Source organism: Meira miltonrushii, assembly GCF_003144205.1.
Source record: "Meira miltonrushii strain MCA 3882 unplaced genomic scaffold FA14scaffold_5, whole genome shotgun sequence".
NCBI classification, from domain to species: Eukaryota; Fungi; Basidiomycota; class Exobasidiomycetes; order Exobasidiales; family Brachybasidiaceae; genus Meira; species Meira miltonrushii.
Genome location: NW_020289947.1, coordinates 827,612 through 854,624, shown reverse-complemented (window position 1 = coordinate 854,624; position 27,013 = coordinate 827,612). Strand labels below are relative to the sequence as shown.

Genomic DNA, 27,013 nt, shown 5'->3' with positions numbered 1-27,013 from the left:
AACAAGAAGGTGAACGTTCACTAGACATCGATGAAAGACAAAGTACTGTTTATCGAAAGAATGCAATGACAGGTTTATCAGCTTTAACTGTTCAGGTATGTTATAGCATTGTACTGTAAGTCAGTTGCCGAGAAGCTCACTCCTTTCTATTCACATCGAACAGGGCTTTGGAATCGCTTTCTTGGCTTTGATCTGGGGTCTGGTACTGGCCTCTATGCCATTAAAGCCACTGCCTCTTTTTGGCTATCATCCAATGATACAGGTGCGTACATCGCTTCTACCATGACTCTCACTGTACTGACTCCCGCTTCACACTTAATAGTCACTTGCATTCTTGCTGCTCTTGCAATCCATCTTGACACTTCAACCCACGACAAAATCTCGACCCAACGAAAAACAAAAAGCCTTTTCCGTTCACCGGCTATTCAATTTAGCTTTGGTACTTCCGTTGTTCACTGCGGGTGCATCGATCATGTGGTATTTGCACGATCAACCAGGTTCAGAACATTTCATCAGTTGGCACGGTATACTCGGAACAGCAGTAGTCGCATGGACATGGATACAAGTTGCGGCCGGGATCGCATTCACTGCGTTTGACGGCAAGGCAGTCGGGGGAATGCAACGTGCAAAAAACCTCTGGAAATGGCATAGAATTTCAGGGTATTTCCTGCTACCTACTTTTGCTTTCGTTCTTTATTTGGGTGCCGCTCATACTTCTTGGTCACAAATGAACGCAAATAGAACTCATCATATTGCTGTCATTGTATCGCTTATTGCAATCCTTGCTGGACTCTTTGCTCGTGTGCAATGGTCAAAATTGCCTTCACTTTCTCAACCTTGATCTGCTTACTGCTTCTTGCACTTCGCTTACTCACTTTCCCTCAGCTGTATCATATCATCGTATGCCAATCTCAATTCACACAATTCGGTTGTTTTCATGTACGCCAGTTTTGATTGATGTTGAATTACAGCAAAATATGGGAAATATAAAAACTGGTAAGGTATTTGAGAATGAGATTTTTTGTGTAAAAGAGCAAAACGAGAGTAGATTTATGAAAAGCGTGAAAGAAATGGTATGAACTTTCCTTCATAAAAAAAAAGAAGGCAACGTTAAAACAGTTTGAAGGCACACCAGGGCATCAAGAAAATGAACGTAGGTAAAGCATCGAGCAACGAAAGAAAGAAAGAGCAGGAGAGAGACGCAGACGAAATCGCATGACGTCGATCATTTGTGTACAGTGATGATGAGAAACAGAAAGAAAAAAGACGATGATTGATCCATCAGAATGTCGAAAAAGATGAACAAAAATGTGTGCACGAGAAAAGGCTTCTTACAAAACTTGCATGTAATTGCTTGGCACGATTCCAGTCTCTCCATTTGACTTTCTTGCCTGCCACCACTTTCCACTATTATCAACGATGTCCAAAATTTCACCTTTTGAGAATGAAATTTCGGTTGGATCATCTGCATTGGCAGTGTATGCATACAATGCACGAGCACGGTATCCGTATCCTGGCATTGGTTCTCCTCCGGGAATGCTATCGCTTCCGTTCAATTTGCTGGCCGGACTTCCAACTGCACCACCACCGCCGCCAATCGCACCATCTCCTCCATGGCTAATGTCAGATTTGGGTCCCGCAAGTGATCCCATAGTCACGCCGCCTGCGCCACCCGTTCCACTTCTTATGCTTCCTGCACCGTTCAATGCCGTTTGACTCTTCGGCATTCCGATTCCTGCTTGGGTGATATCAGCGGCTGACGGTGCGTTACCGTATGTGGGTTGATATCCGTTTCCAACGCCTTGCATGCCTCCAGAGTAAGATCCTCCGTAGCCTCCAGATCCATTCACATTGTTAACACGAGTGATGGGTCCAGATCTTGTTCCTCTTCCACCTGGTCCGCCCAATTGTCCGTTTCCGAATGTGGTCAAAAGTCCATAAATGGCACTGTCTTCTTCTGAAGTGAAGAATAATAGCCAGACAATGTTTACAATTGTCAAGATGAACCATCCGGCAGCCATTGCATTTAAGCCTCCGCTGTGAGCGTAAATACCTTTATCGATACCGATGACTGAGAATACAAGAGCGACTGCCAAAAAGGTTGAAAGTTGTAGTCTTGCCAAAGCGACGCTATCAGTTGCGATTACGGCAGCGATACCGATGATCAAAAATAGTTCCAAGAAAATCGAAAACCAAACGACGCCTTGATGACCATAATCGGCTTCTGCAACAATTTGTCCGATAAAAGCAACCACCCAACCTATTCCAGCTAAACCCAAACAAATCAATAAAACTAAATTGCTCAATAGCAAACTTATATCGAGGCCTGCGCCTCCTTTACGAGCCATCTTTTCGGTAAACAGTTTGGAAGATGTTGGAGATTGAATGCGAACGTGTTTTTGTTGTTTGATACGCTTTGTGCGAGTGGTAGAACAAGAGATTGCTTTTTCACAAGTGTTTGCTGTGAGTTTAGCAGATGATTCTTGTTTTTGTTTTTGCTTGGAGAAGTTGATCAAACAAAGTGGATTTCGTTTGAATTGAGAAACACAATCGTGAGTTGAACAACAAACGACGACAAAAGCTGCACAAAAATAAGTACAAGCAAATGTCAAAACGTCAAAAAAAGATGCGAAATTTGAACAAGAACGTTTGGTGTTGAAAGTACCCTCTTCTACGCTTTTTCCTTGATCTGATTGAAGTGTGGAAAGCGAAACCTCACTATCGCTATCCGAATTTGTTGAGGTGATGGTAAAGTTTGACAATTTGATGGAGGAGCAAGATTGATTGATTGATGCTGCTCTTTCTACAATGCAGGCGTAGTGGCTGTGTACTTTTTCTTCACTTTCGGCTGTTTCTTGGCTGCCGTGTGCGTGTGAGTGTCTTTATTCCCCTTTCTGTTTTTAATTGCTTGCTGCTTTGGGCCTTTTGCTCGGATGCGCTGCCCCCGAAATGATTTAATTTTTATTGTAAACGCGTCTTGAGCAAAGCAAAACGGGAAAAGGGCGATCCAATAGTTCAATTGTGCTCCTGAATCGAAATTGAATAAAAAATGCGTGTGCTTTTTTAGCGTTTGTTCTTTTTCGATTGGTTGCACTTTTGCCGCCGCTAAAGAGAAAGACTTTCGTTGCAACAAAAACTCCCCCAGTTTACCTACGGGCTGAATCCTTCAAACGCGAAAAGGGAACTGGGCTGAAAATTAACTTTCTCTCCTCTTTCTCTGGCTTGCAGAACAGACAGGGCTGTTTGAAGTGCCTTTTGCTGAATGGCTTTCGCTGTTTCTGAAGTTGAATAGGGAGGATCATTAAACATCAGTCAGCATTCTTCTTCTAAGATCATTCCCAAGATCACCATTCTCGTTAACAGCTTTGCAATGATGATAGCTGCCTAAACGAGAACGATTCTTTATGCAGCTAATGAAAAAGATTGCATAACTAGCAGCATTTGTATGGGCGTCAAAGCAGCTGGAGTTCTCCTACGCGTTTGATGATACGTTTGACATGCATAAGCGTAAATTGATCATTGTGCATTTAAACACCCCTCCCCCCTTCTCCTGCCCTTTTCCTCCTTTTAGGGCATTCATTTTCATCTCTATCACCCCCTCCCCCCCAGTTGGAATGCTGCAATACTCACCTTTGGTTGTTGATATGAAGGAGCTAATGAGAATAGCTCAGGTACATCAAAAGTGTACGATACGATAAGTTGTCGTTGAATTGAAAGATGAAGGGACCTGCCCCGAAGAAGAAGTAGGATAAACAATTCAATCGCTAAGTATTGAATTTGTCGTTTGATGAAATCGAACGGATAATCGTCACTGACGATCTCAAGTTCGTTGTTGTTTGGGAAGCAGAAGAATTTCGAAAAGAAACGAACAAACAAACAATTCTCTCAATCTGATCGTTGTGAAAATCTCTCTTTATATATTTTCTTCTGGCACTCCCTTTCATAGGCGTTCTTTTGTTGGCACACGCAATATTCATACACAAATACGCCCGCCCAAGCAGCGCCAAAGTGATCCTTCTTCACAGCATTCTCACGCCGAGCTGTGTAAAAATGCTGTTTATTGTGGTACATGGCGATGTGATCGAGTTCAAACGATCTGAATATGATTGATTCCATCTGCGAACGATTACAATTTACCCATTCGTGATGCACCGTCTAAGCGGATAGTTGAGCCATTCTAAAGAAGGGTGTAAGAAACCATCGTCAGTTTGCTGATCACTTTATTGACTCCCGCACACAAAAGCATACTCACCAACATCGGATTTTCAATCACCGAAACAACCGCCAACGCAAACTCTTCCGGCAAACCGAATCGAGCCTGATTGTGTTAGGAAGGGGGAAAAGAACACTTAGCATGCTGACCTTGATGCCAAAGCACACACACACACAAACACTCACTGGAAATTCTAATTGACGCCCAAGAGCTTTTTTGGCTTTTTCAGACATTTTATCTGCCATTGGCGTTGAAAAAAGAGCAGGGGCTAAAGTCATTGTGCGAATTCCAAACCAAGCCAAATCTCTTGCCATTGGTAATGTCATTCCAACAACGCCACCTTTACCGGCAGAATAAGAAACTTGACCTGTTTGACCTTCAAATGCTGCAACGCTGGCTGTGTTTATTAAAACTCCAAGATCGCTTGCTTGTTCATCTGCTTTTTTGATTGGCTTTTGAACATCTCTTACCAATCTTGCGGCAACTAATCTGCAAACGTTAAATGTTCCGATCAAATTGATTTCGACAACTGTTCTGAATGTATCCAGATCAAACGGTTCTCCATCTCCGTTAATTGTCTTACCAGCCATTCCGACACCACCGCAATTTACCACACCTCCAACCTTGACTTTTGGCCATTGTTTATCACATTTAGCAATTGCTTCTTGAACATCTTCTTCACTTACAACGTCAACTCTTGCAAACGTTGATCGTTCGCCTCCCAAATCTTTTGCTAATTGTTCTGCAGCTTCTTCATTAATATCAAAGATTGCAACATATCCACCTAATTTGTGTATTTGACGTGCTGTTGCTTCTCCTAAACCTGATGCACCTCCTGTGATATACCAAACGTGATCTGCTACCTTCATTCTTGTAATGTGGTTGGTGGTGGTGGTGAGGAAGAGGAGGAGTTGTTCTCGGTCTTTCTTCTTTTTCCCGAGCCGGTTTACCAGTTTGACGCGTACAGAGCGGGGGTGGAGTCTTGCTTCTTCTTTCACATGCAAATTTCTCCTCTTACTGTCAAGCTTCACTCTATTCAGAGAAGTGGATTTTGATGACGATCAGCGCATCTGTTGATCATTTGATGAACTTGTACTTCACTCTTTCATAAATTCATCCATAAGTCATTGATGGGAGGAAATGAATACGTCTGCCAGACATAGAATGATCAAATTATTCATTGACTTTCTGCACTTCCGGACATTTGCAAACGCAAATCGTACTTGACCAACACAGTTGTCTTTGTCTTGTGTTTGTGTACAACAGAGCAAAAACAGCAACTGGGGCGACAATAAGCCCCCCCTGCGATCATTGTGTATACAGCATTTCAAGTTTTCTGAACTACACTTGTGCGTATGTAGACAGGCTATGAATAAGGGGCATTGAAGTAAAATTTTGACAGAAAACACATCTTCTGCAAGAGGTATAAAGCTGCGTATTTTTTCATCTTTTCCCTCCCAGTCATCATCTCTTTTTAGTAATCACACACCCACTTTTGCTACATCAGTCATGATGCATAAATACGTTCTCATTGTATTTTCTGTACTTTTGCTCATTTCGTTTACCCACTGTGAGCCAATTCCCTTCAGAGGTGGAAGTGTCGAGCATAAAACATTGACTGCTGAAGAAGTAGCTAGTCATAAAAAGGCGGAAGAGGAAGCAATGATTGAAGCAGTAAGCAAAGAAGGCGAAGCAAGCGCAAAACATAAAGCATCAAGTAGATTTAGTGTTGATCGTTCATATTATTTGGCTAACAAAGTTGAAGAACGTAATTATGCAAATCGCCATCGTAAAAATGTTAAAGAGCTTGCAAAGATACCTGATGGAGGTCATGTTCAATTAAGAAAGAGCGAAAGCGGTAATCGCTCTAGGTACAAGGTTGTCAAAGCACCAGCTTCGTCTTCCATTCCAGGCTCTACTTCATAATCATTTTCCCTTTCTTTCATTCCTTTCATTTTCCATATCACCTAATGCCATAATTGTCCAACTATTTTTTGTCTGGCAAATTTGCTTGTTTGAGTTTTAATTGTTTTCACAGCGCATCTGCTGAATATACAGTGCTGAGAATAATACGTAGACTATTGTTGAGGCAAGGTCACAGCCTCTGATATTGACATTAGCCGCAGTTATAGTAAATATAACTTCTCACCGCCCCTCGGATTGCACTTTTGGGTACACAGCAGTAGGATAAGGGGTTGTACAATGGATTAGATTTTAAGAGGGCGTCTTTTGTGAAAAGTATAAAGGATTACATTTCTGTTTCAATTCGATTTTCTTTTCCTGCATCAGATCTGCGTACTAATCCGGTAGTTACGATGCGTAAGACTGTCTTCTTATCTTTTTTGTACCCTTATGTGTTTCAATCACACGATGTGAGTCTATTTCTCGTAAAAAAGGAAGTGAGGAACGTAAACATATGACTGCAGCTGAAGTAGCAAGACTGAAAAGCAAAGAGCTGCAAAAAAAGATGGTTGCAGAAAGTGTATACGGTGGAACAAGTAAAGTTATTGAGAATCATCGAGCTAACATCAAAGAACTTAATAGAATGCCACATGGAGGAAAAGTCAGCTTTACAAGAAGTGAAGGCAGTAAACGCACTTCTTATAAGGCGCTTACACATCCAATAGGTTGATCATATTCGCTTCATACCTCTTTCTCTTGTTATTCTCTCATACTTATCAGATTCATTCCAATATCTATCCGAATTATTAGAACAGCTAAAGGTGTCTGGTATATACTGACCTTTCTTATGTTCGGTCGAAGACTACTGAGGGCATTGTCAGCAAGTCATGCTACTTTTCTAAAGAGTCATTTAAGCATTTGTGCGGCTTGCGTTACTACATTGCCCTATATCATAAGCCTTGTCACAGCCTCAGAAAGCTTGAATAAATTTCCTAATAAGGGCTGTATAAAACTTAATCTTCATGCCCCGTCATAACTTGACAGTTCTACTGTTTCATCCGAAATGGCCACAGCAATTTAAATCTTTGGAGAAAGAAATAAACAGCAAGTTCTATTTCTTTTACTCATCTTTCACATCTGACAAATACGGTAGCAGTCTTTATTGTTGTGAGAAACAATGAAAACACTTTTACTTGCGATGCTCTTACTTGGAACTTGCTGTACCACTTCTGCCAGGCCAATCGGCGCAAAAACAGAAACATATTCCAGAGATGGTGTTCTCAAACACCTTCTAATACAGGCAAATGAAAAAGAGGAAGCTCAAAGTGCAATCGAATCTCAAGAATCCAAAATGAAAACGAAAAAACCAATCAATCCAACTCGATTATACGACAAAGCGAAAATCTCAATACTGAATCGCAAAAAAGAATTTCACACTAAAAATGAGAATGAGCTGAGTAACATCATGTATGGAGGTAAAGCAAAAGTTTCAACAGGGTATCTGTTCAACAGAAAAAAGTATAAAGCGATTGAAGCTCATACTACTCCTTTATCAGATTTTGAATATGTATTTGATCTACCACCGAAGAAAAAGCAGTACTGACACTGCCTTTGCGGTATGCAATTGGATGCTAAGTTTCGAATCTTTCTCGATCGCATGTATTTAAGCTTGTATATACTTCACAGAAATACTGCTCTATACTTCCAATCTGCTCAAGCTAGACTTTCGTAAAGACCAAATTTCAACGTACTTGATCCTGATGATGAAATCCATTGCTCTATCATTCATCATCCTCTTTGCGCTTTTCTTCAATGCTCTTGGAACCCCAATGTTCCAAGATGGCGACGTGCAAGATTCAAAAGTACTTCAACTTTCGGACGATGGGCTAAAACAACATGCAAAGTTTGAAAGAGAACTTTTTCATCATCACCTAAACCAAATAGACATTCATCGGGAAAGTGCTCGAAACAAAGCTTGGTACAATCCTACACGTTTGTATAACTATTACAAAATTTATTGTGGTGTGAAAAAATGTGATACAAGCGGGACAAATCTTCGTGAATTAGGCAAAGCTGCAGCAGACCAAAGGCGTTCTTCTGGTGCAATTTATCTGTCAAGAACCGCAAGTGGCAAAGGACGTCATTATCAAGCTATCACGACGGATCAAGCATATACTTTAAGAGATCGTCAAATTCCTTCCAGAAATCATCATTAATTCGCTTAACGCTGCAGTACACAATAGTCATTTAAGCCCCCGACAGATTTTATCATGCATTTCGATTTTCCTTTTCTTATTTTGTGTAACTTGCGAGCTGCCACCGCTTTCCCTGTCACACCTTCACCATCGTTGCATTCTTCGTACTTTCAGTAAGACTTTCTTGCTCTCAAAAATGCATTTCATTTATCTCTTGTTGACGCTTCTCCTGCTGAGCACCTGCTCTTACAGTTCACCAATCCTCGAAAAGATCAAAGCCAAGTTTAAGCCATCTGAAGATGGTCCTGCAACGCCAGCAACGCCAGAAGCTATTCGCACCTATTCAAGAAGTGAGGAAAGCAAGCTGGCAGATGCAAATCGAGCTCGTCAGAAGCATAAATACGACAAATCCACCAGATGGCGCATCAATCCTGCCCGATACTATCATCAAATTCAAGAAACCAAGGCAAATAAACAGGTAACAGCGCATGTCAGAAACTTGACACAGTTAGGAAGCGCTGAAAAAACTGGTTGTGCCCGTTTTGGAAAAACTAAGAGCGGAAAAGACCATATCACAGCTGTCAATTCGGATCTTTATAACGAACAACATAAGCCTACTACTCCTTGATATTTTTCATTTCCAGTTGATCAGTAGTGGTGATACATCTTTATCTTATCCTCCGTTCAATTTCAGCCTTTATCCGTTCTTTTCTTGTATTAGTCGTCCGCACACAATCGAATTTGTCATTAGAGCTTACTCAATGAGGTATTCTGTACACATGCAGACCATAATGTAGTTCCAGAAGCCCCCCATCATTCTAGCCCTTTGAATCCTTACACTGTGACAGTCCGGAAGACGACTTTGCATACAGAAGTCTTACTGACAGTTGCTGTGTATTCTATCGCCCCGATGCATTGAATATCGCCCTTAGTACTATCTTGGAGTACATGAAAAGCTGCAAAATAATTCCTTTTGCTTTCATTCCTTGCCACACAAATTCTTTGCCCTTGATGGCTTCATACTTTGCTTTTTTGGGTCTACTTGGTACAATGAAGAATTGTTTATACTTGGCACTGCTAGCAACAATGCTCGACTTATGTGTACATGGTATGCCTATGCCCAAGCAAAAGAAGGCTGAAGCTAATTCACCGCGATATAAATTAATGACAGTAGATCAAGCCGAATCCCAACAAATATCCGAGTTAGGCTTGGCTTCGACCGCAGCTACAAATCACGTATACCATAGCAAAGAAAGAGACAGATTGACTTGGATTGATCCTATGAAACTATATCACAAAAACGAAGTGAAAAAAGAGCATAAAACATTTCTTTCACACGTCAAGAATATGAAACAATTAAGTCTTGCCGACGTAACCGGGGCGGTAAAGTTAACGAAAAGTCCAAGTGGTAAGAAAGATCTTTACACCGCTGTCACAAAAAAGGAATACTATCAACACATGCCTAAAAGTCGCCCAGCTACTTCTCCATCTAAACGGAAAATGGTCTGATCTTCCATCAATACAATTGAAACCTTTTTGTTTCCCTCACTTTCATCATAATGTCATACTTCAGCCGGCTTCTTTCCATAATCAATTTATTTCCAGTCTTATATGAGATTCGTTGGACTTCTTTCAATGAAGATTCATCGACGTGCCTAGCATGCTACAAGAGTGCATCTTAATAAACTGTAACTTTGACGTTCATTGTATATTTCTCGGCAATCAATAAGTCAGCTGTTGAGTGCCGAGTTTCGAATTGTGCGTACTATGTAGCACAAAATGATTTTACGTATTAATTGATCCTGGAAGTACGCAAGTCTTATTCAGTTCACTGCAAAATTAAAGATAACCAGTGCTAAACCCCTGCTTTCATGAACACCGCTTTGTATGGTGATATGAATTACATGTCTGCGTACACAAACAATACGCAAAGGGGCAGTGAAACAAAAAAAAATGTAAAAGTATCTTACGGCAAAGCTATAAAACACTGTATATACATTCTCATAACTATCCTCTCACTCACCACCTTCCGGGTCAATTGAATCTAGCCTATATCTGATCCTACCGAGAGCTACAACAATGATCTTGAAACTCTTTCACCTATTCTTCTTTTTGATTTATGCTGTTCACGGTGGATTCCTTCAAACCAAGAATGTTAAAAAAGAGACTCCAAGACAGATCACGCTTTCACCTGCACAAGCTCATCAACACGCTTTCAACGAGATTGCGTCCGGTTCACCAGTACAAAGTCAGTACAACAAGCATGCTAATGGTGTATACGTAAAATCAAAGGTCAATCCAACACGTTCACATAACAAGAAGATGAAGGCTAAACTTAAACCAAAGTTGGAAATACATGAAAATAATATAGATCAACTGTACACGCTTCGTCATAATGGGGGTACAATTGATTTAGGAAGAAGTGCAAGTGGAAAAAGATACGAGTATAGCAATGCTAGTCCATTCTCTAAGTCAAGAGATTCAAGTCCTTGAGCAGAGGCAACTGATGCTCCAGCTCCCGGCGACAGTAGCACCCTTACAGATGTGTATTGTGCTGCTTTAAACGATTGACGTACACAAATGTAAGGCCACATCAACCGGCTAAGAATGCAAGTTGAAAGACCGTACATACGGGCATTACGCCTTTCACTTACTCATAGTGTATATCCTCATTTTTTTTGGAATTTTGATATTCTTTGTTAATACTGTGTTCTTTTGATATACTATGTTGAGCTCAGCCGCGAAACAAGCATACTTTCTTGTTCAACATCTGCCCCGAAAGCTAGCCTTTCGGAAATGAGAAAGCAGTGAGGAACATTTTTCATCCATTTGCTCAAGCCCCTTCTTTTGTGTAAAGAAAAAGAATTGCAAATTATAAAACGTCGAATTTCCTCATTTGTACGAGCACATCTCTACTTTCAGATTACATCTGGTAGCATCAGTTCAAATGTGTAACGGGAAGCACACAATGTTTCGACTCTTCCTTTTCCTACTTGCATTCATCCTTATCTCCTCTACTCATTCGAAACCTGCAGGAGAAGAGACGAAAGATAATCAAACATTTCCGCGAAAGATTATCTTGAGTGCGGAAGAGGTAAAAGATCGTCGACTTGATGAAATTACAGCATCTGGCAGAATTATGCTTCCTGTCGCAGAACGAAGAGCAAAAATGCACCAAAAATCAAGTTTTAACCCTACACGTATCATTGATAAATACCATATCATGAAACAGGAAAAGAAGAACAAGTTGCACAAAGATAATTATACTAATTTAAGGAAGATTTTAGAAACTGGCGGTACTGCTACTTTAGGAAAGAGCAAAAGCGGAAAACGATTATCCTACACAAACGTTGTCCCACACCAACTGGCTGAGAGTGCAAGTTGATGGAACGTAAATGTGATGACATTCTTCTTGCTTTTTTTTCTTTCCCGCTACTTTCTAGACTCTTGTGACGTTGAATTTGTTTTGTCTTTCTTTCCTTCAATATTATGTTCTCTTTTGATCAACAATACTGTATTGAAGTGTGATAGAGTTTGTATTTCAATGTATGTTTTGTTGTTTAGCAAATGCCCCGAAAGTTAGGCTTACCAACATGCAAATGCAGTGAAGGAATATCTGGCATGATTTTCCACATTGAAAGCCCCTCTGATTGTGCATGGAAAATGAAAAGTATGAACATATAAAAAGGCCAATACTTGATCTTTTCCAAGGGTCTACTTACCCACAGGAAGCATACAATGTTCCAATTCTACTTTACCCTTTCTGTCTTCCTTTTATTCTCGATTACTCAATCATTACCAGCGAATGAACAGTATCCGCGACTGATTCATATGAGTTCACAACAGGTACATGATCGTCGAATGGATGAAATCACATCGTACGAAAAGCTTGTAAAACCTGCTGAGCAGCAAAGAAGTGCGATGAATCGTAAATTATCATTTGACCCTACACGCTTGATTGACAAGCATCAAATCAAAGCACAAGAAAATAAAAGTAATTTGCATAGGATCAATTTTAATAACTTAGGCAAAATCGTTCAATCTGGCGGTCATGTCATTTTAGACAAGAGTGAAAGCGGAAAAAGATTTTCGTATACGCCTGTTTTCAAGCCAAAGAATGATTAGCTTGCAGATTGATAGAACGTACATGCATTCATATTCATATTATCATTATGTTTTCTTTCTTTTTCGTAATGAATCTAGTCTTCTTGATTCATTCTCTTATATATTTACCCGTTCATCACATATGACATATCTTTCGAAAAATGTGCTTCCGAATGATCCCGTTTTTCGTCATTTTATTAATATTTTAGCATCTAGCAAGCAATTACTTTCTCTTCTTCCTGCAATTGCTGGATATAACTAACCGAATGGACCAGTGTTAGCTTTGTGTGGTCCCCGTGCTGCGGGACGTTCCTACGAGTGGCAGAGTAAGGTACAATGCGTACAATTATGTATGCTGTGACTGCATGAAGGCGAACCTCGGCGCTTGGTGAGTTGAGATTTGAAATTGATATACTTAAAATGATTATCTCTCTACCTATCTATTAAAATAACTAGGCTGCGGCGTTCAAGTGCTCTCGCGGCTAAAGCTATTGCTATACGCAAAAGGCCCGATCAGCTTACAAAGAGCTGCCCCAACAGTAAAATGTCTGATATTGCATGAACGTAACTCTATCATCAAGGAGGATCTATTTAGGTTTGCGTTCTTACGCCTTACCAAGCATTTAATGAAAGTCTGCCCCGCCCGCTATGCTGAATTGGGGCGATGTCTTAAGTTTCAATGCGGCTTTAATGTGATGCTTTTGGGGAAAGAAAAGTTTCCATCTGATGATATAAATATCTTTGAAAATCTCTCGATGCAAACAGCCCTTCATTCGTGTAAACGTCAAATCTTCGATCAAGATTCGTCTATTCATTTTCCTTCTAGCAGGCTAGAATTCAACTTTACCATGAAGGCTTTTTACTTTTTCTTACTGATTGTGATCACTCTCATGACTCTCATTGACGCAATGCCTCTTGGCAAGTATTTCGGTAGGAAGAAAGCAGTACCCGCAAAATCGGCAGCATCCAGTTCGGCAGGAAGTAAACATTTCACTCAGAGCGAACCAAATATTGCACCGCATCCTCCTGCAGACAAAGTGGTTCAACACGTTGAAATGACGTTGGAGAATAAGAAAAAGTATAGTAAATCAATTCAAAATAAGAAAACAGAGGCTGTTGCAGCAGAAAATAAGGCATGGGGTAAGGATCCACAAGCTGTGATAAATGCTCAAAGAGATCAACACTATGCAAAGCATAATGAAGGCCAAGTTATTCAAGCTAAAACTAATGGTAAAATGGCAATCACACGATCCGAATCTGGCCGAAATGATGTCTATCATGCTGTTCATTGAAAATAGCTAGTCGTGGCAGAGTAATCTTATATATGGGGTGATTTATTTTCCTCTCTGTTGTTTTCTTCTTTCACATCATTTAGATTTTTTTTCTTTTTTCCTGAATTCTGTTATATTTTGACTTTTCAAGCTTGAAAATATTGTGAACAATATCAACAACTTTGTTACTCACTGAGCTGATGGATTCATCTCACTGGATGCATACTTGCTTGTTTAATATTGCCCCGAAAGGGCTACTTTTGTGGACCTGCAGGTTTTGAGTATGAATCATCAAAGTCGTGTATGAACTGACTCATGTTTGTGTAATACACTTATCTGTTTTCGGGTGCTCTTTTACGAACAAAGCACCGAAATGCAACCTCTGCGGTGAAGATGTGATCATTGTGTAGTAATAATTGAAGGAAGTGACTTACGTATTGCAAAATATAAAAAACGCAAAATTTTTTCTTCTATCTGCATTTCCCTCATCTCGACCAATTCTTCTCATTATGGTTCGAGTTCTACTAGTTCTCCTTACGCAGCTGTACTTTACTTATACGATCAGTTCAGCTCCGGCAGAGACGACGAAAAGATTGAATAAAGAGCCTGCAAGACTTTTTTCCCTGACTCCAGCTGAGGCCAGAAGTCATCAACGTGAAGAAGAAGATTTATACCATAAAATCGCACAACCTCTGGACAAACATGAATGGGGTTTAATTCATAAGTCTGTTTTGAATCCTACACGAATTTATGACCGGTTCAAAGTGAAATCTATACAAAATCAAGGTCGATTACACCAAGACAATATGATCAAATTAAGCGCAATCGCTCATACAGGTGGTAAAGCTTTAGTAAGCAAGAGCGCAAGCGGTAAAAGATGGGAATATAGGAGTACTCATCCGGATCAAAACACTGGAAATCCTGAGTAGACACAATAGCCTTTACTATGATGGTGGGTAAGAATTGATGTTGCATGTATGTTATATATATTTCATCTTTTGGCTGAGACGCGTCTTAAGTTGAACACGCTTGCTTGTCAAATCTTCTTTCTTTCTTCTCATCTTTTCAATCAAAACGAAATGGTGGTGCAAGATGGTAAACCGGTAAAAGTTTTGACTGTTGGACCCGCTTGCGGTCGTATAGGAGAATTGATTGGGAAGATTACAGCTATAAATACGAAATACGGACCTTTTGATGCATTGTTAGTGCTGGGTGATCTTTTTCGACCTTACTCTGAAGGAGATGAATTGTCAGAAGAGGAAATAGGGCTACTGAATGGTACTCTTCCATCGCCTATTCCGATTTACTTTGCTCACCAGCCATCTCCGATACATCCAATCATACAAGCAGCAATCATTGAAAAAGGCTGCTTGAATAACACAACATCCGCTTCATCTGACGAACAGGCAATCAAGCTGAACGAGTCACTATACTTTCTAGGCAAAGAAGGCATAGTCAATGTTCCTAACAGCAAAGGCTTACGGGTTGCCGTCTTGGGTGGTTGCTACGATCATCAAAGATGGCAGGATAGCATTGGCGTGGAGGAAAGTGTGGAAGAAGGTTTGAAGAGCCCTTTCATTTCATCTACATCCGTCGAACGACTTTTATCGTATCCATCATTTCAACAGCCGAGTGTACTTGCCGATGTAGCACAAGATGAAGGCGAACCTACGACATTAGCTGCAGCTCGAGCACAAATGGCAAAACGGACAGACATACTCCAAAAGCAAAGTGAAGCAACAAGAAAGCCACCGATCGATATCCTTCTTACGAATGCATGGCCGAGCAATATAACCATGTTTTCCAATCCGGAAAAGTTTCCAAATCCCACCAGTAGAGTTTGGGGTGCGCCAATTTTGGCAAAATTGATCTCGTATGGTCAGCCGAGGTATCATTTCGCGTTGGCACCTGGATCGTGTGGAAGTCCAGAAAGTGAAGATGCATTCGGGATTGTAGGATTAGATGGAACTGAAGAAGGAACGCAATTGCGTAAAATTGGAGCATTTTGGGAAAGGGAACCGTTCAGAAATCAATCGCCTTCACATCCTTTGTGTAATGTAACTCGATTCATCTCTCTAGCGCGATTTGCTAATGAGAAGAAAGAGAGATGGTTCATGGCATTGAATCTGGTACCGGCTAGTAATGCAGACAAAGCGGTACCCAACAAGGAACCTGCTGGGACGACTTTGAATCCCTTCTCGCTAGGTGAAAGTTCAACATCTACATCTAGACCTTGCGACAAGGCCAAACGGAAAGAAATTGAGGATGATATGCAGTCAGGGCAGAACTATAGATGGGCAGAAAACGGGAAAGCACGTCCGAAGAAACAGCAAAGATCTGATAGACAAAATGGGGCAAGTAACGCCGCTGGTCTTCCGAATAAGCCAAAAGGACCTTTACCCGATAAGCCAACCAAAATTTTCCCGGTAGGACCTGAAGATTGTTGGTTCTGTTTAAGCAACCCGCAATGTGCAAAACATTTAATCGTTGCAATCGGAACGGAATGCTATGTTGCCATGCCAAAAGGACAATTACCTATCAGTACAAAAGATCGTTCGACAGTGCCTGGAGGTGGACATGTGCTGATCGTACCGATTGAACATATCCCTTCCGTTCTTGGACATCCTGATCCAGCTGTTGCAAGACCGATTGCAGATGAAATGAATGCATGGAGAACAGCTTTGAGGAAGGCTTATTCTTCTTGTGACGCAACGATGGTATCGTGGGAAATTTGTAGAACAGTTGGATCTCGAGCAGGTCATATGCAATGTCAAGCAGTGCCTATTCCAAGCAAATTATGCAAGAATGGAGCACTAGAAGCATACTTTCGACAAGCAGCCAAAAAGTATGGCTATGAGATGATTGAAAATACAAGCGAAGTGCAACAATTGCTGAAAATCAGTGATGATGTCTCACAAAGAAGGAAACAGGCTGATTATTTTCGATTGGATTTGGATGACAAAACTTGGTTGATGCTATTACCGCAGGGATTACGATTTTACCTACAATTTCCACGAGAGACATTAGCAAACTTTTTAGGGTTTCCTGATCGAGCAGATTGGAAAAAGTGTGCAAATTCAGATGAAATTGAAACGGAAGAAACACAAGCGTTTAAAGGTATATTTGACAGTTATGCTGAATCTGTCATTGAAGAGTGATTCTCTTGGGAATACCCTCATTTGTACTTGTACTGTAATCATATTGTATCAATATCAAGAAAAAGACATCATTTATTTGACTCTCGCGGTGTTCTCAGGAAAAAAGCGTTAAGTTCACGTCATGAAAGGAAATCGAGAAACATAGAAAGTGAAATTTGTTTTTGAGGAGGCTGATTCTAACCAATAAAGGTGAAAGCAAAGCATAAAAAGAAGCGTTTGATGCTTATAGAAACTTGAGGATTAGACCTCAAACTTTTTTCATGATGAATGATTGCTCTCTTCATTTGCTTTATCTGGAACCGCCATATAGACACTATTCTTCTTCTTTGGGTTAATCGCCACTTTCAAAGAACCAATCGCTTGTGCAGAATCAATTTCTTTCAAATTTGAAAGATGACTATTCAAATTTTTATTTGCCCTTTTGATTTTGTATGAATGATAAAGTTGTCCAGGATGAAAACGATGCATTCTTGCGCTTTCATCACTGTGAAACGTTACATCTCTCATTGAAGCTGAAGCTAAAAGTTTTTCGCTGCTTTTATGATTTGCAATTTGATCAGACGGAACAGTAACATAATCGGCCGTATCGGGCTTAACCTTCTTTTGCTTATCCATAGGTGAGCCATCAACATATACATTAAGCATGAATACCAACAAAACGAGAACATTGAAATACTTCATTTCGCTTGATTCTGTCGTATTCTCCAGCACAGGACTTGTAGCGAAATCAAGCATTGTGACAAGAAGCAAAGCCAATGAACCATCATATCACTCCTTTTAAAGGCTTATTCAACTGTTGTGTAAGGTCAAATAGCACAGCATAACTTTTTCCTATGTTTATTGCAACCGGGCAATCGGAGCTAGTTAAAGGTTTGCCTGTGTCTGTGTACAATGGCAACGATTGATGATCCTGTCTCCTACACAAAATTTCAGTCAATGTTCTGCGTTCAAAATTCTTTGTGTAATTCATGCTTATTTTGTCATTGAAGGATGATGCTTGATCTTGATTTGTACTTAAAATTTAATCGCATTGCACCAATACCACAATATGCACATCACTGGATCAATTCTCGTAACTTCTCCTCTGACTCTAGGTCAGCTTGCAATAATCGCTTCTTCTCTTTTCCCTGGATGAGAGGTAAGTGAGAGGTTTGATCAGCATGAATTTGGTAAATACAATTCTTTTACCGCTAGTACTCACATCAACCAATTGAATCAAAGTTGGAATTTCGCTTACTCTGTAGGGTTCTGATCTCCATTTATTTGATGGATCTTTCCATGTTGGTCTATCACCAACTTTGACAACGTTTAATGTTGGACTGGAATTGTTATCAAACACTTTTCTGATCGTTGGATCAACATCTCTGCAATCAGGACACCAAGGAGGATCGCCTGAAGCAAAGAAGAGGATGAGATGTGTTCCTTTTTGTTCTCTTAGCTTAAGAGCTGTTTCGTCATCAACGACTGACCAAGTCATCTTTGATTTTGGATGATAGTCGAAATGGTCGTGTGAAGTTGTTCAGCCAGAAGTGTATTGCACGGATTTTAGGTTTTCTTCTGGTCCGTGCCAAACTTGCACATTAAATCCGATGCATGTGTGTGTGGCTTCCAATTTGCATCACGCTAACAATGGCCTTGTCAAAATCAATTCATCAATTGCTTTGCTTCTAATGTGAACGTGCGCAGAGCAGCGTTTGACTCTTCACAGCTTTAACCCTTTTTACAATGCATACGTTGACCACATGATCCCCCTTAATTTCGGCAAGAGCTTTGTCCTTCTTTCAAATTGAATGCTTAATCTTGCACCCCTGGCTATTATACATCTTGTAAGCCAATCTGCCGTTGATGAATGAATTGTTGTTTGTACGTACAAGAAGAACAATACTTATCGTTAATGTGGAGAGAATCAATCTGTCGGACTTTTAATTATCGTATGACAATTCCGGGGGTGGTTTACTAAATTGGTACTTTCTCCCATACACATCCATTCTATTCAAAGCTACACCTTTATAGCCAGATGTATCACTCCATAATCACATAAAAAAGCAAGTCTAGAATGAGGCTACCAACTTGGCTTTTCATTCTGGCAGCCGCCTCAACGGTATCAAATAGTCGTCAATGGCCAGCACTAAGTCAAGAATCAATTGTCGCGAATGAAGAAGTCCTGAAAACACCAACATCTTCAGGCTCACTTCCCGTTCACATCACACAAATACCATTCACAACTCCTTCTGTTGATAAGAACGTAGGCGATGCCCCTACGACCAAATTGACAGCGGATGATTTGACCAACAGCTGGACGCCTCCGCTAAGTACGAGAGGGCGATATATAGTTGACGCAAACGGTAAGCGATTCAAGCTCATCGGTGGAAATTGGCATGGTGCTTCAGGAACATATTTAGGCAAGGGAGATATAAATGATCCTGATAATCATCATGCCGGTGAAGTGGCATTTCAAACACCACTTTGTTTAGATCGTGTTCCGATTGATGAAATTGTACAATCTTTTATTGATTTGGGAATCACTACGATTCGCTTACCGTTTTCAAACGAAATGATTCATTCAACTACACCGCCACCTGATGATGCTTTACGTGCAAATCCACAATTCAGAGGAATGACACCTTTGGAAATCTTTGATGCATGCATTAAAGCTCTCACAAAAAGAGGATTGGCAGTAATCTTGAACAATCATACAGTGAAAAGTATTTGGTGTTGTGGCGTTGATGTGAATGCACGTTGGAATGGCGCTCAAACTGATATTCAATGGCAAGATGATTGGGTATTCATGGCAAAACGTTATCAAAACAACAGTAGAGTTGTTGGAGCAGAGTTGTACAATGAAGTTCGTCGTGATTTCTTGGCTGATCCAACTTGGGGTTCAGGAACATTTACAGATTGGTGGAATGCATCTCAAACGGCAGGAACGAGAATTTTACGGGAAGCAAATTCGCAAATGTTAATCATCGTTGAAGGAATCAATTTTGTTGGAATTCCAACAAAGTACACACAACATTACAGACCAGAATTACAGCCTGTAGGACAGCTATCACACTCTTTGCCCGTCTTGGACAAGCTTGTGTACTCTTCGCACTTTTACTCCTACACCGGTCCAAACGCTACAGGAGGAGGACCTGATCTGGGAACGGATGATCCACTCTACAGAGATCTATCAGCCAGTGTCTTGGATTCCACCATGCGCACTTTAGCTTTCTATGTCTCAAACGAAACGCAAAAGCATTATTCTGCTCCTGTTTGGATTTCCGAATTCGGTAGTGCAGGAAGAACGGATTACCTGAACAAAGATCGATGGTGGTGGAAAAAATTTACAAATTTATTGGAAAAATATGATGCTGATTTTGCCATTTGGCCTTTGCTTGGTTGGATGGAAGATGGACATGGAGATGGTTGGGCGATGAATATGTTTGACGCAAACGCACAAAGGTTGTCAATCTTAGATCCGGGTGATTGGCGGTTGGACGACTTTTCAAAGATTGTAAATGGTAGTGATGCCTCGACGTTTTCTGGAATTGTTCGTCAATTACCCGCTTCTTATGTACAATTATTCACCGCACAAGGAAATGTACAGCAGAGTAATCGACTATACAACGAAGATGCAACACTATCACAACCTGGACTTGTACGTGCTTCATGTCCGGACGGATTACGACTTCATGGTCTCAGTCACGAAGAAAGTCCATCAGGTTTATGTACTGATGCGAAAATCGGAAGAAACCTGTGGGATGCAAAAGATGGGGGATATACAGTTATAACAACAGAAAAACCATCTTCACGTTCACCTGATTGGGCACCAAAATTGACCAAATTTCAATGCTCAACTGGGAAACATATGATCGGATATTCTTTCTCAGAAGAAGGAAAGATGGAATCAATCATTTGTGCACAGAACTCCAAAGATCCTTCCGCAATCGTTAACGGAATGAATGCTAGCACGTCAAAGATTGGACTAAGGACAATATATTTCGGGAAGCAAACAGACGTAGCCGATGATCGTGGTCAGTGGTTCGGCTTGAATGCAACAGCGGCAACATGTGCGGATGATGAAATTTTGATTGGAACGGCATTCACCACACGTGGTGATAATGGAAGACCACAAGCGATCTTATGTCAGAATTTCAAGGGCGTAGATGCTGTTCTGGGCACTCGTGGCACAAATGCTGCCAATCCAACACCAAGACATTCACCTCCTACTTCCGTTGCATTCTTTATGATCTTTGTAGGTTTACTTTCGGTCACTTTGGCACTTCTTTCTTAATGTAGGACATTTTCATTGATAAAACACATGCATTTCGTTAAAAGATCAGATACAGAACGTTCAGAGGGAGAAAGTAGTAGTGTGAAGGAGTGCTTAAAGGTGAACATGAACAAAATCTATTATGCTCAAGCTATAGCTCATCTCTTGTTTTGTATGAAAAAGAAAAATGGAATCCACCTATTGTTAATTCCGAACTGACTTTTCATCCGTCATTAACCTTGACAATTCGACAGACTGACCTCTGATACGATCTAAACTTGCTCTTGAACCATGAATCGTTGGAACGATTACGATGGATTTACTCTTTGCACTTACGGTATATGTCAGTTTGTTGGTAAAGACATGATTCATTTGTGCCCAAAGGAGAGGTGCAAGTCCATACATGATTGCAGCAGGAACGGCACAGAAGTCCAACAAAGCAGCAGGCCAAGCACGTGCAAAATTTTGATAAGGTCTTGTGCCCAAATAACGAGAAGGAACTTTTGTACGATTTGGAGGTGAACCATAAGGTGAAAGACGTTGATCGTAATGATTTCTTTGAGAGAATGACCATTCACGATATAATTGATCAGAAGATGCCCATCTTCGTGTTGCGGCTGCATGATAACAATCATGGAAGATGCACATCAAAACAGTGGCAGCAATACCCATTCCACCGAACAAATGTGCTGCTTTTGTTGCGCACATTAAGATCGTTGGCATCATCCAGCTTGGTTGTAGTCCAGGAGGCGTATCGGCTGGCAAATCAACTCCAGCAGCAAATGGTGATTCAAAGATTGACAACATGCAATCGGAGAAAGTGCATTTGCGACTGAAAGGATCAGTCATTGCAATATGACCATTTCTGTAAATCACGCTTGGATAGATGGCTAGGAAAAATCCGTACAATGTAACTTGTGCGATCATCAAATGAGCTTCATAAAGACGTGTCATTAGCACAATCAATGGGAAAATTCGCAACTTTTCAGCATCACTTTGTTCATCGTATGCATCTTGTACTTGTGATTCGATCTCTTCGCCATCTGTACTGCTCAAAAGAGTTGCATGTGCTCTTGTGGTATCATCAATGCCTTTGACGTTAAGAGTAGGCAAATGTTTTGATTGAGCATATTGCATGCTGTCAAATTGAGTGATCTTGCGATTTGGTGTGTGCAAATTGATATGGGTGATATCGGTATCATCAGTTGCGTCCGTTGTTGCTGTAACGCTGGGAGAAGGTGTACGACTTGAAGTTGCAGCATCTGTCACACTTAGACTTTCTGAATCAATATATGTGCGATCATCGTCATCTTCTTCTGTGGTAGTTTGAACGGCCATATAGCCATCACGCGGTGCAGAGCGTCCAAAACGACCCATAATGATTCTATGCCAGCAATAACCGAAATCCAAGCTTCCCCACATATGACGAACGGCTTGTGTCCAACGAGCGTTCATATCGTTTACGTAGTTAGTAACTGAATTAGAGCCGCCTTTGCCGACAACGTTCATTTGAGAAGCAGGAGAATAGATTGTAACAGCGTGAACATTTCCTTTTGTTTCAAACATTGCTTTACAGTAGTAATGCAAATCTTCACCAATTGCTTCTGGTCCTGCGTCCCAGAAATCACAAAATCTTGCCAATTCCATACTTGTTCCGTATGCACTTGTTGGGATTTTGACTGAGCTGGAAGGATAAATACCTCCAATACCTGCACAAGACCAGAAAATGTCGGTAACACGAGTGAAAACCGGAACTTCACGGCCATTACGATCGAACAAAGTTGGTGGAACGAACATCATCCTTCTACGGATGGCAGGAGTTGCCAAACTGAAATGAACGGCAGATGCCAAAAAGAAATCAGAAGCAAATGCTGTATCTGCATCCATGACTGTGTAAATACCGCGTAAAGAGGAAATACCACGACGATGTGCCATATGACGAGCGGCCCAGTTGACATTTGATGATTTTCCGGCTGATTCACCTACAATGTTACCGGGATGAATGGAATATGTGATATCGGCAAATCTTCCTTTTGCACGATAAGCATCGCTCAACATTTGTGCTTTGATTGCTGCTCCATCTTCACGTTCTTCCATTCCCAAACAAACGTGATACATTGTTTTAGCCAAAGGATGAGAAGCCAAAACGTCCAGCGTTTCGCGTAAAGTTGCCATTTCTTCCTTGTATGCGGGTAAGATGATCACATGTTGAACGTCTTCCAGTGGTAGAATGTGCTGAGCACGATCACATGCTTCTAGAGATGCTCTTTCGTGTTCAAAATATTCAACCCAATCACGTTGAGAATGAGCACGAACGCCAACCCAAGCACGATAAATACCATAAGCAGTTCTTGATTGACAAACAAAGAAGACGATATGTGTGAAAACGACACAGAATGCCAACATATGAGGAGCAAAGAATGGACCGATTGCGCTCAAAACCAGCATTCCAACATGAGCAACAAAAGGCAATCTTTGCAAAAGGAAAGCCACTGTATCGGATGCTACGTTGTTGAACATGATTCTCTTCATCATTGAGGACCGAGAGCGGTCCTGATAGGATGCCACCATCTTCCGATAAATCTACACCGTGGATTCGTGACTGGAAATTGTACTTCACTTGAGTCTTGGAAGACAAACAGTCGTGTGAGGGATTTGATCAATGATCGCGTGGATGATGGTGAGTGAGAGTGATGAATGCCGTGATAAGAAAAGATTAATTACCGAAACGATTTACCCCAAAGATGCACAAATCAATTAAAAAGGGAAAAGCATGTACATCCCGTGAATGATTTCATGCGAACCTTCTCTCCCTCTCGTCCTGCTGCCAACAAACCAAGTTCCCCGCTCACCCATGCATAGACATTTTTTACGTTGATGCTCTTTTGATCAGCATTGCACTTTGCCATTACGCTAATTTGCTTTCCCGTTCTGATTTTGCATTGATTAAAAAGAAAGAATATTTCGACAGAAAAAAACAACAACAAAAGAATGACTGTTATTTTGATTTGAAAGCATCAGAGCACAGTCACTTCCTTCCTTTTTTAATGTCATACGTCTTTTTTGCCAATTTGTAACTCCGTAAAGACTAGACGCCATCGGTCTCCGATGACTATTTCCACTCACTGTCGGAAGGAAAAAGGAGGGGCGAGCATGAGGAGAAAAAAAAACAGACTTGGGCAAAACGGCAAGGCAGGCAAAACGGCATGCTTCCATGTGGTATGCAAGATTGACGAAAAGAAAAGTGCCTTGTCTGTTTAGCTTGAAAAAGCAGACGTGCCCTCATTGTTGTGCAAGCGTGCGCTGCGCAGGGCTGAAGCTTGTTGTGTGATTGCGTGTAGCTAAAAATACGCTTTTGTGCCTAATTGAAATTCATGCACAGGCTGTGAAATTTCATTTTCATATGCAAAAGGCATTCAAACCATATGATTGAACAATATCACTTGCCATTGTCCTTTATGCATGTGGACCCACAAAAGCCGCAGAACCTCGTGGACATTTTCCATCCTGTCAAGATTGCCCGATTGTATTTTTAGAAGGCAAGCAAGCGTATTTGCCCTTTTTCATTCATACGCCTTTACTTGCAGTCACCATCGTAGCGATACGCTTGAAACGTGCGCCCGAAACGATAAGGCAAAATAGACATTTCATTGTGTTCTCCTCCTCATCACTCCGCTCGTACGTGGGCTTGCGTAAAAGATTGGGAGTGTCGCTTATATGATGTGCTTTGTGCTGAGATTGGTCTCTTGCTTCTCGGCGGCAAACGTTCGTTCTACATGTAAGGCAATTCGAAAAAAGAGAGTTTTGTTTGAGCGAATTTGATTTTGAGTTATGCTGTCTGTCATGTCTTTGTGCCTTTTTACGGCATCTCAATTGCAAATTTGATTTTTTGACAGTTAGCAGTCAGAATTGTATGCACGGCAATCATAAGTTTAACTTTACTGCATTATAGAATTAGCGCGGCGCGTTAACAACTTTCTTGCTTGTCAACGTGTTCAAAACCGTATAAGCGTCTCGGCGCACGTTTGCCTGTCTGTCGGTAATTTAAATTTGGATAACATAAGCTGCTCGCTGCTGCAAGGCTGCCACACAAAAGAGGGAAGTCTAGATTTCCTATCTTATCGTAATATGCAGCATTGCAGCACAAGACTTCCATTCAAATACCGATCGAAGCCTGTCAAAATGAAACGTTCCATCCTCCATCCTGGAAACACCAATTTGCCTTCTTTCAATCCGTGATTCTCCTAAGTTAGTCGAGCACGTTTTGATCAGATCATATGAACAGCTTTCTCCAATCACGTGGCATTCTGAGATCATTGAGCCATCCGAGCAAAAAATGCGTTTGCATAGGGTTTTCAAGCCATGTTGATGAATGAATGCTATCCAGGCTTGGTTATAGGCTTTGATGAAATAGACGTGCCAGTCATGTTGTGCATACACTTTGATCTCCTCATGAAGAATCGGTGAGCTTTTCGATTTACCAAAGAATAGTGATGATGGTGTTGAGGAAGAGATTTTCAAGGGAAGTTGTTCAAGTCTGTCAGATTGACTTAAAGGGTCTATATTCATAGCATTGTAGTTCACTCGCACGAGCTGACCCTCAGAGGTAAAAGGATCGAACATCCTTCTCCGCTTGAAATACGGATGTGCAGTGCCGAGAAACAACAAAAGAAAAGGAACCGAAAACCAAGTAAGCCAAGATCAAAAGATGCATTCAATACCAAGACGCTAAAGATGATCCCAAGAAGAGCAGATGCTGCTACAGTGCTCGTGTGTGTAATGTAATGTATTTGTATACACTACGCTAACCACGTTCGTGTGACATGAAAAAAAGACCGCGGGTTTGGACATTTGTTAAAAAGTAGCCGGTGGGTATTTACATCTTATCTAATCTCTTTCTCGAGCTGCCCACCATCCTTTACCATAACTTACACATAATTCTGTACCTGCACTGATCGGATGTGCTCCCGAATACATTGCCAATCCACGGATTTGACTTGGTGGCTTGAGTGTTGGTTTGGCGCAAAGGACATCTTTGGGAAATGGAGCTGACCATTCTTGAAAGAATAGATTTGGCCGTTGTAAGATCCCTCGATAATCATTGACGACTTAATGAAGAGAATATAATCAGTCAGAGCAGACAAGATACACTTCTCAATACATTACTCACATCGTGCTTCTGTGCCCATACGAGTAGCATCTATGCCTAACTTTGTCCCATCATCTGCTTCAATCGCTGCATCATATCGACTTTCAGCATCTTCATCACCTTCTTCATCGCCTGCTAAGTGCACCAAGCCATAGGAAGGCACAACCAAGGTTCTAGGAGGGATCGTCTTTCGAGCAAACAACCCACATTGACCTACAGCAGGATGTGTTGTTAGGCTAGATCCAAAAGCTGGAATAAATGCGGTAGAAGCTGTAATCGTACGTACTTCTGTCCATTGTCTTGCTCGTATTTGAGATGGATGGGCTTCATATGCGAGTCTGGGAGCGACACAGAACGTCAAATGCTGTATACTGGGTAGTTTTGTTGAAGGTTGACTATGCCATCCTAGATACACTACTCCTTCTGGCCAATGCGGTGGAGGAAGTATATTATCGGCGGATCTAGCTAGATGATCGAGGTTGCGATCAAGGCTCACTTGTTTCTCTTCTTTGTTGCTAGCAAGACTTTCTTTGCCTCTTTTGACCTTTTCTTTCTTGACCATTGACCACTGCCATCTATGATGACATTCAGTTAAACTTCCCGCCGCGTTCCTTGAATTGAGACTAGCACGCAATTTCTCTCTTATCATGTTGGGGTGAATCTCGGCTCTAAGCGGCTTTCCGCGATACGATGTGTGTGCTTGCTTGCCTGGGCAGATAAAACGCCGATTTTGTTTACGCGTTTAATTGAAGTTTCCTTGCTTGGC

At 41.1% G+C, this 27,013-nt stretch overlaps 17 protein-coding genes across 17 annotated transcripts; 11 read left to right on the top strand and 6 right to left on the bottom strand.

The window, feature by feature from the left end:
* Nucleotides 1–205: 205 nt before the first annotated feature.
* On the top strand, nucleotides 206–1,014 carry FA14DRAFT_162423 (uncharacterized protein; the record flags this gene model as incomplete). The annotated part of the gene is made up of 2 exons (XM_025499599.1): nucleotides 206–262; nucleotides 323–1,014. Coding segments are annotated over exons 1-2 (377 nt in total), but the record flags the coding sequence as incomplete, so codon positions are not given.
* A 317-nt stretch (nucleotides 1,015–1,331) lies between these two features.
* On the bottom strand, nucleotides 1,332–2,342 carry FA14DRAFT_110010 (uncharacterized protein; the record flags this gene model as incomplete). Its single annotated transcript, XM_025495902.1, has 2 exons — nucleotides 1,332–1,528; nucleotides 1,604–2,342. Coding segments are annotated over 2 exons (936 nt in total), but the record flags the coding sequence as incomplete, so codon positions are not given.
* Nucleotides 2,343–3,896: 1,554 nt separating this feature from the next.
* Nucleotides 3,897–5,082, bottom strand: FA14DRAFT_138920 (NAD(P)-binding protein; the record flags this gene model as incomplete). The annotated part of the gene is made up of 3 exons (XM_025497069.1): nucleotides 3,897–4,177; nucleotides 4,199–4,318; nucleotides 4,399–5,082. The coding sequence occupies 3 exons, from the start codon at nucleotides 5,080–5,082 to the stop codon at nucleotides 4,127–4,129; spliced, it is 855 nt and encodes a 284-aa protein (XP_025352523.1). The 3' UTR covers nucleotides 3,897–4,126.
* A 506-nt stretch (nucleotides 5,083–5,588) lies between these two features.
* Nucleotides 5,589–6,139, top strand: FA14DRAFT_186007 (uncharacterized protein; the record flags this gene model as incomplete). Its single annotated transcript, XM_025501492.1, has 1 exon — nucleotides 5,589–6,139. The coding sequence occupies exon 1, from the start codon at nucleotides 5,723–5,725 to the stop codon at nucleotides 6,137–6,139; it is 417 nt and encodes a 138-aa protein (XP_025352522.1). The 5' UTR covers nucleotides 5,589–5,722.
* A 1,153-nt stretch (nucleotides 6,140–7,292) lies between these two features.
* Nucleotides 7,293–7,718, top strand: FA14DRAFT_158151 (uncharacterized protein; the record flags this gene model as incomplete). The annotated part of the gene is made up of 1 exon (XM_025497941.1): nucleotides 7,293–7,718. The coding sequence occupies one exon, from the start codon at nucleotides 7,293–7,295 to the stop codon at nucleotides 7,716–7,718; it is 426 nt and encodes a 141-aa protein (XP_025352521.1).
* A 226-nt stretch (nucleotides 7,719–7,944) lies between these two features.
* Nucleotides 7,945–8,938, top strand: FA14DRAFT_182130 (uncharacterized protein; the record flags this gene model as incomplete). The annotated part of the gene is made up of 3 exons (XM_025501176.1): nucleotides 7,945–8,302; nucleotides 8,378–8,483; nucleotides 8,563–8,938. The coding sequence occupies 3 exons, from the start codon at nucleotides 7,945–7,947 to the stop codon at nucleotides 8,936–8,938; spliced, it is 840 nt and encodes a 279-aa protein (XP_025352520.1).
* Nucleotides 8,939–9,396: 458 nt separating this feature from the next.
* On the top strand, nucleotides 9,397–9,819 carry FA14DRAFT_158149 (uncharacterized protein; the record flags this gene model as incomplete). Its single annotated transcript, XM_025497940.1, has 1 exon — nucleotides 9,397–9,819. The coding sequence occupies one exon, from the start codon at nucleotides 9,397–9,399 to the stop codon at nucleotides 9,817–9,819; it is 423 nt and encodes a 140-aa protein (XP_025352519.1).
* A 570-nt stretch (nucleotides 9,820–10,389) lies between these two features.
* FA14DRAFT_158148 (uncharacterized protein) lies at nucleotides 10,390–10,803 on the top strand (the record flags this gene model as incomplete). The annotated part of the gene is made up of 1 exon (XM_025497939.1): nucleotides 10,390–10,803. One exon carries the CDS (start codon nucleotides 10,390–10,392, stop codon nucleotides 10,801–10,803), a length of 414 nt encoding a protein of 137 aa, XP_025352518.1.
* Nucleotides 10,804–11,257: 454 nt separating this feature from the next.
* On the top strand, nucleotides 11,258–11,695 carry FA14DRAFT_158147 (uncharacterized protein; the record flags this gene model as incomplete). Its single annotated transcript, XM_025497938.1, has 1 exon — nucleotides 11,258–11,695. The coding sequence occupies one exon, from the start codon at nucleotides 11,258–11,260 to the stop codon at nucleotides 11,693–11,695; it is 438 nt and encodes a 145-aa protein (XP_025352517.1).
* Nucleotides 11,696–13,262: 1,567 nt separating this feature from the next.
* Nucleotides 13,263–13,706, top strand: FA14DRAFT_158146 (uncharacterized protein; the record flags this gene model as incomplete). Its single annotated transcript, XM_025497937.1, has 1 exon — nucleotides 13,263–13,706. The coding sequence occupies one exon, from the start codon at nucleotides 13,263–13,265 to the stop codon at nucleotides 13,704–13,706; it is 444 nt and encodes a 147-aa protein (XP_025352516.1).
* A 488-nt stretch (nucleotides 13,707–14,194) lies between these two features.
* Nucleotides 14,195–14,614, top strand: FA14DRAFT_158145 (uncharacterized protein; the record flags this gene model as incomplete). The annotated part of the gene is made up of 1 exon (XM_025497936.1): nucleotides 14,195–14,614. The coding sequence occupies one exon, from the start codon at nucleotides 14,195–14,197 to the stop codon at nucleotides 14,612–14,614; it is 420 nt and encodes a 139-aa protein (XP_025352515.1).
* A 117-nt stretch (nucleotides 14,615–14,731) lies between these two features.
* FA14DRAFT_162420 (uncharacterized protein) lies at nucleotides 14,732–16,911 on the top strand. The gene has a single exon (XM_025499598.1). The coding sequence runs from the start codon at nucleotides 14,765–14,767 to the stop codon at nucleotides 16,841–16,843; it is 2,079 nt and encodes a 692-aa protein (XP_025352514.1). The 5' UTR covers nucleotides 14,732–14,764; the 3' UTR covers nucleotides 16,844–16,911.
* Nucleotides 16,912–17,101: 190 nt separating this feature from the next.
* FA14DRAFT_182124 (uncharacterized protein) lies at nucleotides 17,102–17,578 on the bottom strand (the record flags this gene model as incomplete). The annotated part of the gene is made up of 1 exon (XM_025501175.1): nucleotides 17,102–17,578. The coding sequence occupies one exon, from the start codon at nucleotides 17,576–17,578 to the stop codon at nucleotides 17,102–17,104; it is 477 nt and encodes a 158-aa protein (XP_025352513.1).
* Nucleotides 17,579–17,898: 320 nt separating this feature from the next.
* On the bottom strand, nucleotides 17,899–18,320 carry FA14DRAFT_175054 (thioredoxin-like protein; the record flags this gene model as incomplete). Its single annotated transcript, XM_025500572.1, has 2 exons — nucleotides 17,899–17,970; nucleotides 18,045–18,320. The coding sequence occupies 2 exons, from the start codon at nucleotides 18,318–18,320 to the stop codon at nucleotides 17,899–17,901; spliced, it is 348 nt and encodes a 115-aa protein (XP_025352512.1).
* Nucleotides 18,321–18,472: 152 nt separating this feature from the next.
* Nucleotides 18,473–21,119, top strand: FA14DRAFT_165844 (glycoside hydrolase; the record flags this gene model as incomplete). The annotated part of the gene is made up of 3 exons (XM_025499981.1): nucleotides 18,473–18,480; nucleotides 19,139–20,375; nucleotides 20,433–21,119. 3 exons carry the CDS (start codon nucleotides 18,473–18,475, stop codon nucleotides 21,117–21,119), a joined length of 1,932 nt encoding a protein of 643 aa, XP_025352511.1.
* Nucleotides 21,120–21,302: 183 nt separating this feature from the next.
* FA14DRAFT_127241 (uncharacterized protein) lies at nucleotides 21,303–23,618 on the bottom strand (the record flags this gene model as incomplete). The annotated part of the gene is made up of 4 exons (XM_025496786.1): nucleotides 21,303–21,598; nucleotides 21,677–21,856; nucleotides 21,959–22,360; nucleotides 22,448–23,618. 4 exons carry the CDS (start codon nucleotides 23,616–23,618, stop codon nucleotides 21,303–21,305), a joined length of 2,049 nt encoding a protein of 682 aa, XP_025352510.1.
* Nucleotides 23,619–25,500: 1,882 nt separating this feature from the next.
* FA14DRAFT_162418 (uncharacterized protein) lies at nucleotides 25,501–26,844 on the bottom strand. Its single transcript, XM_025499597.1, has 2 exons — nucleotides 26,269–26,844; nucleotides 25,501–26,206 (listed from the first exon to the last, which is right to left on the bottom strand). Exons 1-2 carry the CDS (start codon nucleotides 26,807–26,809, stop codon nucleotides 25,986–25,988), a joined length of 762 nt encoding a protein of 253 aa, XP_025352509.1. The 5' UTR covers nucleotides 26,810–26,844; the 3' UTR covers nucleotides 25,501–25,985.
* Between the last annotated feature and the right edge of the window lie 169 nt (nucleotides 26,845–27,013).